The sequence below is a fragment of the Glandiceps talaboti genome, chromosome 2 (genome assembly GCF_964340395.1).
Source record: "Glandiceps talaboti chromosome 2, keGlaTala1.1, whole genome shotgun sequence".
Classification (NCBI taxonomy): Eukaryota; Metazoa; Hemichordata; class Enteropneusta; family Spengelidae; genus Glandiceps; species Glandiceps talaboti.
Window position 1 is genome coordinate 15,923,489 of NC_135550.1, and position 13,161 is coordinate 15,936,649.

Here is a 13,161-nt window from a genome sequence, read left to right on the forward strand (position 1 = left end):
ATGTATGTTTATCTTCCTATATTTCAAACGTTTGCTAAGTTAGTAACAACTCAATAACAATATATCTATCGTGATATTTTCATAAATTTGCATACGTGTAAGTGAATTATAATATTTATTATTATTATTACAACAATACTTATGTACGTCTGTTTGCAATATAAAAAAATAATTTACTGTGTCGTCATTTGTTATTGATACAATATCTCAAACGGTTTGTTTTCATAAATTTGCACACATGGAATCAGTTTACAACAATACGTTTATGCGTCCGTTTTGGAAGTATATTAAAATTGTAATGATCTGTGTCGTCGTAACACCAGCTTTGTTCGCTTTTAATGGGTATTTTGCGATTTAAGAGTGAATGATCACTGAACATGTAAAATGTTAAAATGACATATAGATAGATTTCCCTGTCTCCTCTGATATCACACACTGGTTTGTATATATTGCAATTGTATTGGGTACAATAACAGTATGTTTGCAAGTTTTTAGTATGTAATAACTACAACCATCAAAGAGCTTTCCATGTAGGACATTCGCTATACTTTTGATAAACATCTTCCGGCATAAAAGGGTGATTTCAGGACACTGAACATTCAAACATGAACATGAAAGTGATTGATTTACGAGAAATTAGTTTCCCATGTTTTACTTAAATTCATATCAAGCACATTCTGCCACATACTTAATATCGCTGTTTTGAGTGTCATATAATTGTTTTATTGTTGATGATCATTTCAGGTAAACTGATTGCAATAACTCGTTTTAATGTATGTCAGTGAGCAATAAAAGTCCAAACTGCAATACATACATTGTAGCGCCAACTGAAATCCGAAAAAAAATTAAATATGAAATTAAATTCATTTTAGATTATCAATATTTAATCCATTATCTCATAATCCTGTTGACTAAAGCAGAGCTTATTTTTACACTATTACCTCATTTGTCTGTGTGCGAGAAAGATAACAGTCACTATTTCTCTATCTAAGATAAAAACCAGCGATCGATTATTGTACTGGTTTTACCCCATTAACACATATGGCACAGGTTAAGCCAGCACCGGATGTTGCATTCTATCCCCTAAAAGCTTAATAAATTAAACCGTTGCTATTTTGTATCCCTGGTTTACAGTTCTCAAGGACTTCCTGAGTCTTATTTTAAGTATGATGTATTTTATCAAGCACCTCATGCATCTCGTCATGACAATGAGCAGATATTTCTGTCAATTATAATGAATGCTTGGCATGAAGACATCATTGCTTAAATGTGTCAGATTTTACACGGTCTGGTGTGTTGATTTGCTCCATCATATGCTTCGCTTATCAAGGCCCCTTTGCAGAATTTGAGTCTGTGTAACATGTGTGGCCGGCCACACAAGGTTATGGGAAGATTGAGATATGCACAGCAAATAAAGATAGATATGACACGAAAGCCTTGGGCGTACTTAGAGAATATATTGAATCAATGCCAGAAAGGTTTGACACAAGAAATCATGTTATTCTTATTAGTGGACGTTTAGGGTAAAAGTACTTAAATTGTCAGTGCTCTAAACAGTTATCTTTACAACAAGAAATCTTCTAAAGAACACTAAGTTAATGTATTAAACAAGAGCTTTCAGACATACTTCGAATCATTCAACAGCATCGGATTCTTATCTTAATAAAAAACAAAATGACTAGCTGATATTTTTAGGATTTAAGATTACATACTTTATTGCTAGCAGTTCAGCAAACGTTGAATGTCACTTCAATATTTGACAGATTTATATAAACTGGCACGTTTGTTTCTATATGAATTAACATCCGAAACTGAGTAAATTGAGAGCAAAGCCATACGGTAACAATTGCATGTAAGTTAATACTTTTCTGTTTTCTATGCGTGTCCTAAAATCTTCAATGCATGTATAATTAAAGGGAACGCGGTATTCCTAAGAGACGATCGTATATTGTCGCACAAGCTTAATAATATGATAAACCCCTTTCCTCCCTCCCCCTACACGACATGTCTATATGCTGTAAACCTTGATAAAAATTGTAACCATTAAGCTTATACCACTACGATCGATGCAATATAACAACATGATGGTAAACACAGTAAAATACTATCGGAAACCTAGCACTGTTGATATCACATTAGAAGTAAATTTTAATCAACTTAGCATCATCACAGTAGTACATAAAGGACCTGTTATCATCGAAGGTGTAAACGTTTTCACAATTTGGTTAGAAGTGCGAAAATCAAGTTCAGCACTCGCATTGACGCCAAACGCCATCCAACACCTGTCTTTAGAGACGTTTATACTTCCCACATCATGTCATTAACATTTGTTAATTTTGAAAACCAAATTTTGCTTACATTTGTCACATTGTGTAGTGCATTTTGCTTTGTGATAGCAATTGGTTGCGAGATATTTTATTAATTGGCAGGTTTCACCTATTTATATATTCCTGCTTGGTAATTCATTGATATGAAAATGAAATAAATATTCTACATGTAGAATCATTTAATCTGCTTTGATGAATAAAATTAGACTGCTTATTGAAGTAAATTACATCGAGATCGGAACTTTAAGGCGATAACTTCCGTACTTACCCGATAAACATCACCACACCAACTTTAGCTATGTCCTCTTGGAGTATTTTCCACGTATTGAGAAGCAATTTCTTCTGGTCCTCCGTCAGAATCGGTTTCGTCGGTTCTGAATTAGGTTCCCTTTTTGGTGACACACACTTCGATGTAGAATTAGTACAGCCCATGGTGAACTGGCAGTATATTTTGAAATATTTTGCAGGAGACCTTGTAACAATATGCAAAACCATGAGATGTTTTCTCGACAAATACACGCACTGTGCGTACAATGATGCATATACTATGGCAGCAGTAGTATACTGAGCTGACAAGATCCCCTAGGACAATGCTAAAAATCAAAAGTGTTTATCCGCGAGCAACGAGGACATCATCATCCTTAATAATACAGGGCGAGGTTAAAACTGTTAAATTGTCTCGGATGACCTGGCATATTCGGACTGACAATTTGTGGCTATTTAACATTCGGGTTGAAGAAGGGTCAAAGGTCGCACCTGATGTTTGGATTCCATACAAACTTGTGCTTCGACTAACTAATGGGGAATGTTCACAACGTCCGGTTATTCTAGACCGGTGATGTTGTCATGGTTACCAAGATTGATTTTCACTATCAATATTGAATTTTGAGAAAGGCTCCCATTCATTCAGGTTAAAAGCAGCAAATTTGTTGTAAATTTCCATCTTTTTATATTTTTCATTTATTATGTTGGAGAAATACGATCCTATACAAATTTCGCGATTGTAACAAGATGATGTCACATGAGAAAATCCAATTTACAGAATATCTATCCTAAATGAGATGGGTCCATATTGCTTTCGAATGTAGAAGGCCAACTAAAATAATATCTAGAATATAATCACCAAAGAAACCATAAATATCACTAAAAGCCTTTGTAATGGTTCACATCGAATCACGATATTCTCGCGGATTATTGCGCATATCCTTGTAACCTTCCAGACAATTTATCTCTTTGCTTTCGTCCTCAGTTTACGACTGTTTGTCTGTATCATTGTTTGTTAAACTGAAACAAATCTTGCAGAGTTTAATATTTGTTCTGTCTTAATGGGACAAGTGACCCCATTGAGTGTATTTAGAGCACACATTGCAAACCACCATTACAGGTGACATACATCGCATACCATATGTGAATTAAATTGGCTACAAGGATAACATCATTAATGGCGAGGACTTTTACACAAATAGGGAGATTAATTTGACTTTAGCAGTCAAGTAGAAATGCAATATAGCGTATAGAAAATCACATTTTAAGCAATATGATGGGTCCTCGTACACTAACGGACAGTCACAAACTTGATGTTAAAAATGTATATAGATATAATATCTAAAACCTGTCATGTCCTTCGTGTGCTTTGTAAAAGGCAGTAGCGTTTTCGTACCTGCCGGAAAAGTCACATTGGGGATTCTGCTGTTTCCGCCAGTTGAATGGTAATAGGGACAGAAACGATCACCTTTGTACAAACCGCTTAAAACCATTTAGATGCAAGACGGATGGTTTTGGCAATGATGTGGCGAATTGCAAACATGTAGGTAAATATATTAAGTTAAGTGTATGGTCTATATTAAATGTACATTCAGGCAACGGATACATTTAGGATAAAAACTACGACAAAACCAAATGCGACAATGCGATCTTTTTTTTCTCTTAAACATGACCGTCCTCCCTATTAAAGTATTTGTTAAGAAACATGGATTGAATGCTGTCAGACATGGAAAAGAATACCAGTCAAAGAGTTAGCGGTTTAAAGGACTTAATCCCACCGCTGCAACCACCTCGAAAGTTTAAAGGTATTGGATATTTCCGACTACTACCACCTGATTGAATTTGTATGGAATTGGCACTGCACTGCACTGCATTGCATTAAGCAATACCTGTGGCCGGACAATTAACTCAGAAACGTTAAATGGACACATCCACAATATATTGTCCGGGCCGAGGTCAACATCTCTGCAATATTATCCCTAATGTGTTACCCAACTGTTCCCGATTTACTCCTATGAGATCAACTGTGATCTCTCTCCTCACATCACATCTGACAATTCAATATGGGTGTCGACAGAAATTTGATTGACATGGTCTGATATTTCGGTACATGGACCTACTAACCCTAGCACTGACCTTAACCAGTGGGATGCCATATTCCAAACAAATTGCAAACTTGGACACTATAATGAGTCAAAGTGAAATGTTACACCCCCCCCCACCCCTTATCCCATTTTCTAAAATATGATCGTTCCTGAGAACAGATTTATATTAATATTAAGTACCAAGTGTTGTGCTACTAAGCATACTAAACTAATCCGAGAAAAGTCCTTCTGGCTAAGATGTTTCGCTCAAGCTTAGCTAAGCTGCCCCAGTACACGGAGTCCATGACGATCAACCCAAAGCGAAAAAAACACCTATGCAGATTACTATTTTGATCACATGTCTCGACAGGTGTGCTAATAACGGTTATGTATTGGCCCTATGGAGACAGCTAAGCGAAAAAACACACTCATCTTTGGGTTTCATCGGTAATAATTGCTTGTGAGCAAATATTTATCGTCTGACATTATCGTCTGACATTAATTGTTTAGTAGTTCAACAGACCCATCAGATAGCTTTTATAGATAAAAGGTATATTTCGTTTGGCGCGGCATTAACATTTTAAATTTGATTCTTTCATGTGGGTTCCACAAAAAACATTTTCGTGCATTACGTGGCATCCAGCATAGGGGATATAAAAACATCTTTGAGCAAAAGAAATATAACATGAAAATGTTATTTAATATTCATTTGATGTAAACCTTCATGCATTCATTAACGAAGCATATCATTGGCGTCATCATTGTATCAAGTGAACCGGAATATATAAATAAATTGCGCTTCTTCAAGAGATTCTGCACGTACACCACTTTATTGCATCATATATGCAAATGAAGTTTAACTCAAGTCCATAAGCATATGTGCATGAAATAACAAATTGCCGTTCCACAGTATATCAAATGTCATTTGCTTCCAGGTGTTGTCAAAGCCACAAATCTGTCATTCTAAAACATAGCAAAATGTTCATAACTTGCTCCCATATATTGTCAAAGAATGGAACCACATAGGGTAGAATATTGAACATGTATAGAAAATTTCATGCAAACATGAATATAAAGTATATTGGGGCTATCACGTAGCAACCGTATCAAAGAATCCTCACTCGCCGAAAGGAGATTTTCCGTCATTTTGAGTCTTGTTTGTACGTGTCTGTCAGCCTGTCTTGGTAAATCGCATTACGTCAAATGTAACTTTGTAAATAATTGCACGTAGTTACCGTCATTTTTTTGTATAAACCATCGGCTTTAAAGATTGCGAAGTTATCTATTTTGTATTTTTGATTTTCAATGATGTTATCTGTTAAAAGAACTATAAAGGGTGTTAAGCGATTTCTAGAGTTCTAGATTTTTGTATTAAAAATGGGCGTCTGTGTGTTCAAATAAAGCAAATTGGACAGCATCTGATGCAATCAGGACTCTCTTCATCAGCTGAAAGATGAATGAAATGAGATGAGAAGATATTAGGAGAATGCGAAGATAACAATTTCCACGAGATAAAGTGATTGAATTAAAGATAAATATAAGTTCCCATTGCGTTTTCATGTACGCAATGAACTAATTTTTCTGATTGAATTTTATCGGGGTAAGCGGATGTTGATGATTTGATGGAAACTTAATATAAATTGTATGAGTCTGTCGCCGAGAGGTAAGCTCCAACTGAAATGTAAGGTTGTGTTTATTTCAATTATGCAGACTGTCGAACCTTGTCGTCTCAGTCATATGAAGATTCCTAGAAATAAAATGTGTTCAATGACTGTTTGTGACTGCGCATAATATCCACATAAAAACCTCGACAGTGTACTGGTATAGATAAAAACAAGATGTGACACTGAGTTCAATTAAACAGTTCCTAGTGATTTATTTCAATTTTTCATAAATAATTATGAACATTGCTGATTGTCTAACTTATTGAAATACGTGTGACATATCCGTTCTAACATTTCACCGCGACACCGTATAACCATTCGTAGTATATATGTAATATATGAGAAAGGAATTAAACTCCTTTGACACAGTTTAATAAAAAATATAAACTGAGTACAGTCAGCATATGCAAGAACACGCTCCCTTTATACATCTTAGTATTGTTCAGACAAAAGGAGCAATTCTGGTTCCAATGCATGCTTCAAATGTAAGGTGTGTTTTTTCCGGCTATTTAAATAAACGAAATGGTAAAGTAATTGATCGACTGTAACTTTGGAAGAATTGATTTCATGCATTGTGGGTACCCATCTCCTCGGTCCCCTACCGGAAATTAAGTGTCATCTCGTCATTTTCTATGTTATTCACTTATTCTTTATCAATTTTGTACATCTTGCATCCGTTTTCTAGAGTGAATGTTTCAAAATTTCGTTGGCAGGTGGATGAGATGTAAAAACAGTTCCTTAGATTCACTAAAATATTCAGGTGGTATACGTGTACATGTTTTAAAGGACAAAAACAAGTATATCATTAGATACGAAAGTACTTTGATCATTTCTTGGAATTCCATGTATGTAATTGGAACTTATTCAGACATTGAGAATGTATCACCTGGTATCTATTTTAACCTGCACTGGCTGCAACTAGGGCAAATATTTTTATCTTATTACCAAAGATATATTCACTAAAAATTGGTCAATTGGTTATAAAAAGACACTGTATCTGTTAATTTATGATCACTATTATCTGTAGGTAGGTAGGTAGGTAGGTAGGTAGGGTAGTAGCAACTTTCAATCTTAAGTTAAAGGTAGGTTTTGAATCTATCACCATGTTCAAGCTGTACTAGTTGTAATTGTACTTTCATTCATCAATTAGACAACCACAATATATTCATTGAAAGACATAGTACATGTTAACCAGCGGTAGATATCATTCAAAAGCAGTGGAGAAACAGGTATAAATCGCAATAGCCGTTGATGGAGCAAATTTATGGGTGCGGACCCATAAATTTATACAGGTACAATATATATATATATATATATATATATATATATATATATATATATATATATATATATATATATACATACATACATACATACATACATACATACATACATACATACATACATACATACACACACATACATACATACATACATACATACATACATACATACATACATACATACATACGTACGTACATAAAATGAAAGGAAACGAGTATGATATTACATTATGGATGTACGCTACGGGCCGTTTCACAAGAAGGATCTTCAGGCGTAATATTGCAGTTGTTGACTTTATTTACATGCTGCTTTATGTCTCAGACCACGTATGATGACCTGGTCAGTTATTCATCTATCATAGGGATCGGCTAATAAAGATTATATACGTGCCTAAAGGCAAGTACAATGGACGTATATCATGTATACTTTGTTCCTGTACTACTTTAAATACATTAATATATATGATACTGCTAGAAGTATCGTTTCACATATCACATATCCTTTGCACAGTTTAACTGACATTATAGCAATGGACCAGTGAAGCGGTATATGTTGGATATTAATCGACATGTGCTATGAGGTATCTGAAATAATCGTCAGAAAAGGTCGAGTACTATTTGGAAGACGAAAACGTAACCATAAGTAACACATTTTTGCAACAAATTTGACAGAAGTAGCGATCATGATATTTTGAGGCAGAAACAAATGAAAAATAAATTAGTGGAATTTAGAACCAGCTACTTCGCCACGAAAACTTTAATCGCACCATTTGTTTAAAGTCCCGTGTGCTTGTTACATTTTTTCACGCTCTTGATTCTTGTGTATTATGTCTTGGGGCCTGGTTCTGGACATTAGGGTATACTTGTCTTGGACATGATCTTATGTCTGTGAACTTATGTACCTACATCCTTGATATGGAAGTGCCAAAAGTGCAGGTGATTGGAAGATCCTGCCGCATTTAGTTTCTCTAGGATTTAGCTGATAGGGCCTCGACTACCAAACATCTAAATGCATTTTAAACCTTTGAATGTGTTATTCCTTTCGCCCTTTGGGTATCAGGTTTTTAATTACTCAGCTGAACTGCAGTGAACCACTTAATCATCCAGCCAGCCAGCCGGGCTTTCTTGTTAGTCTGCCTGGCATGGTTATTGTTCACGTGTAGCGTATATTCGAAAGACTATCTACCTGTTTAGTATATGCAGGTACAGTGTATCTGTTGTGAAATGGGAAGATATCAAGATAGTACAGCAATAGTATGATTAAGTCGTGGTGTTAAATAAAGTCGCTATGAGTATTCTTTTATTTTCAATTGCCATCTCAACTCAACAACTCAACACGCCTGGTTTGCCAATATAGGACATTTAATCTGACGTAATATAGCGATATATCAACTGCAGTGGTTCAATTACCATTGCACAATAGATTCCTGTATATTACATTTCTTTTTTCATTTTCTGTACATTTCTTAATTAATCATCGTACGTGATGGATTAACTGAACGCGTCTCATGTTGTCAGCATGTGTTGAATCGATTGCCTTCTATGTTTTCGTTTAGGAGGGTTTTTTATGGTAGGTTTAATCATATAGCAAGTCGTTGAAGAAAGAGAAAATAACTAACAAGCCGGACGTAAGTTTTACTTTTGCTAATATCAGGAATGAATGCGTGATACGAAATATCGACGAAAGCTCGAGAAAGGTAATCCACAGTATCATAGACCAATTACTACGGGCACAAATCAAACATAAAACTTAAATAGGAACGGGAAATTGAAATTTGTACTGCCGAGCTTGTGTGGCATTCTGTTCTTTTTCTTTTTCATTATGAAATAGCAATCAAACGCACTTGTTGGTAAATTGATAAGGTTGCAATATCAGTACTCTGTATAATCTATTGTAATTCCACCCATAGATACCAAGAATCATTCGTATTATTTACATGCCTCATGGTGGTATTTGGTGATTGTTTGTATGCGTTGTTCCATTGCAATTCGTATGCTTAACACTTCCCAGGACATGTAGCTCATTCTAATCGATATGGCTTATTCGTTTAGGGGATATTTTTTCTCTTAAATCGCATACATGTTAACAAAAACTATTCATGGTCAATGCAAGTAGGATTTAATGCTAGCTACTAGACAGCAGTACGTAGAGAGGCCATCGCCCGGCGATATCTGTGCATATGTTGATATTCTTGTATGTCTTCATAAGCAAAGTATCCACAGTTTGTGTCAGTGACTATTGTAGATTGCAGAAAGTACCCTATTTACTGTAAGAAACATCTTGTTGTTGACTACACTGCATTGCATCAGGCAACAACATTCACCCTTTAGATAATTACTGGGGTGAGAGGTAACAAAGTTGGTAGTGAAATGCAAGCGTCACAACATAATTAGTCACCAGGGAAAGTATTTGCCATATGATAATTCATTGTTTCAATTACACCAACTGAAAGATTACATCCATTAACACGAAGGGGTGATGACCACGATCGCCACATCAGGTAATAACTTTTACGTCCTAGATAATCGTTGATTATTGTCTAGTGTAATATGTGGTTACCATCAAAGACACAAGAAACTCGATATGATACGCCTGCAACAACAAAACTCAATAACTGTTGTGGTTTATCTAGATGTCTCGACCAAACACCACGCTTTGCTTGCCAGCACTTTATCTGAAATGATGAAACATCGTCGTCGAAGGTTAAATCATTTTCGGTGTCGTCATTTTAAGCCAGTACTTTCCTCGCTGTGAGAATAAACCTTTACTAACATCTGTAAAATGGATTGGATGCCTAAAGCCTATTACGATGTAGGACTTTCTCTGAGCCATTGATTTAAAAAAAAATGTATGATACTTTCCAATCGAATAGAGAAGTCAGTGGCATCTCTGATCCGAAAATAGAGGGCATGTATTTTTGCTTTAACGTTCAATCCGAAATAAATGTTCGGTTGGGTCATTGGGGAACATAGAAAAGGCCAACCTTAGGCAACTTGTCAATTTGTCTATTCGCTTAGTGTCGATAGAAAAGAAAATATGAAAGATGTATTTCTAGAATAATAATACTTGCCATTAGTACACTATATGTTTTACAACTGTTTAAGTTTATAATAGGGTTGTCATTTCGCAGAGTGTCTACCAGCTGTTACCGTGTCATCTATATATATGTGCCAATGTGAACTGCACAAGATAGAGGGATAGTGTTTACTCTAAGTCTACACTAGGCTTTTAATAAAGTAATAAACGGTGTCATGTTATCAGTGATTTGATGAATCTGAGCAATTCATTTATAGTTTAAAGTGATGAGTTTCTAGTAACATGCAAAGTTCCATTTAGTAAAGTCAACCTACTTTTGTGTGGATATATTATTTGCCCACTCATTAGTGACTGCTGTGTTTAGGAGTCATATAACTAATATAAGGGGAAATTATTAGCAAGTACCAAATGGATCTAGATGCAGGATTTTGTAGGCCACGACACTTTGTTCAGCGTAATCAAGCACTACCGGCTGCTATCATTAACCACCATGACCGGATTTCTCTTTAGTTGGACGTCTTATAAGCGACTCTTATTAACCAAGTTTACCTTATTATATACCCTTGGTATTCATAGATATCACCATTTCTCTGTAAGATTCTTGAATTTTGAACTGTGGGGACAACAATCTGTGGCACACTACAGTACAGACACACATATGTATATATATATATATATATATATATATATATATATATATATATATATATATATATATATATATATATATATATATATATATATATATATATATATATATATATATATATATGCCAGACGCTGCTGTATCGTAAAGTCTTTATGACATTTTGTTAAGCAGTATCAAGTTTGGGGTTTAATTTGGCGTGCGGATTTTCTGCATGTAGACATATATCCGGAGGTGAATTTGTTACATTTCGCTCACATAACTCACATAATTATCGCTCACAAAATAGAACAGTCCGGTACCACTCCAAAACGGGAGGTTACAATATCGATGAACTGCACAGTCGCAGTTGAAATGACCCCGTGCACTTGAAATCTGCGCAGGCGTGCACCAAGGAATGACATCACATTCTGGCCACACTCACAATTTGCATAGCCTGCGTGCTCGCCAGCTCAACTCATAGTAATAATAGTAAACCGAACTGTGTGATGCAGTCACCAAAACATGCTCTTATATCTTCTCAGTGGTCATCCCAAACCTTAAATCTAGCTATCAATGACACATCTATTTTCAAAACGTTGTACGTTAGGGGTGGACCATTTGATATCCTGGGGGGGGGTGGCTTGGAAGATTTCGGGGGGGGGGGAAGATGCCAAATGGAGTTGCTTGAAAAAAATCCGGATATGAGTGGGTGATGGAAATAAAAGATGGACCACTGCTGCCAGAAAAAAATATCTTGGCAGGAAATGATGCACGAGTTCTAGTATGCTCTTCAACCTGATCGTACCTTTCCAACCAGGACACTTGTCAAATCATGACAAACATTTTCAAACACATGTCAGGGACCAGTCAGTTTCGTTAGCCTGTAGTACATATATATATTTGTTCTTGTCTCTGTTTCTTTCATAAATTGTTTAAATATTACTTCATGTAAGGATTCAAACATAACTATACATAATAGTATACATAATTATAATACATGTATTACCTAGCTACCACACTAGTTACAGAACATGCCACGTAAGTGTTTGGCTGTTTCACAATCAGTGCTTCACTTATCTTGCACTTTGGGGCAAATGTGAACTTGAAGGTTTTGTTATCGTAATCATCATCATACTAATAGATAGTTTATAAAAGAACTTAATCTAAATTGCTCTAGTCTCTTCAGTATGAATTTGTCAGAAGGGATGAATATACTTCCTATTTCGGACACTACTACGTTTTATCTAAACTTAAGTCGTTGCTGCGTTCCGATCCGGCACAGTACTACTATAATCGCATACTGATACCGAGGGCCTCGATATCAGTATTCGATTATAGTAGTGTTGCGCCTGATCGGCGCGCGGCGACGATTTAAGTTTAGCTTGGATAAAACGTAGGAAAAAAGGCGCGAGCGACTGTCGACAGTCTACTCAATTCCATTGTACACTACGTATGACCTCCTAAAGTGCTCTAACACATCAGTAACTTTACTATACATGCAATATCAATGCCCCTATGCCAATGTTACAGGCCAACTTCTATAACATGGAAAACTTATTTAAAAAGTTATATTTACTTTAATAGCTTTTCGAAGCTTGGCAATATATATCTCAGAGGCTATGAATAACCTAAAAATTGCCTAAATAGAAACAAAAACTGCAGATCTGCCGGGGGACCCCTTGGACTCCATCACCTTAGAGGCCACTCATTCGTTAAACCAACAATAAGATTCACCAAAATTGGTAACGAAAAATTCAAAAGCTTCTAGGGGAGACCCCCTAGGAACCCCCATTAGAGGTAGACGTGTCCAAGCCTCAAATCAAAGTTCTTCCCTCCACCACTTACTGTCAAGATGCTATGAAACTTTATTTCAA

The 13,161-nt window shown here is 35.7% G+C and overlaps 1 protein-coding gene across 1 annotated transcript in view; it reads right to left on the bottom strand.

Annotated features, from left to right (window-relative positions):
- Positions 1 to 2,868, bottom strand: part of LOC144452382 (uncharacterized) — a 28,698-nt gene extending 25,830 nt beyond the window's left edge. The window contains exon 1 of the mRNA XM_078143478.1: positions 2,596 to 2,868. Within this exon, the coding sequence (XP_077999604.1) occupies positions 2,596 to 2,822 (227 nt within the window). The 5' untranslated portion in view covers positions 2,823 to 2,868. The remainder of the gene's footprint in view (positions 1 to 2,595) is intronic.
- Between the last annotated feature and the right edge of the window lie 10,293 nt (positions 2,869 to 13,161).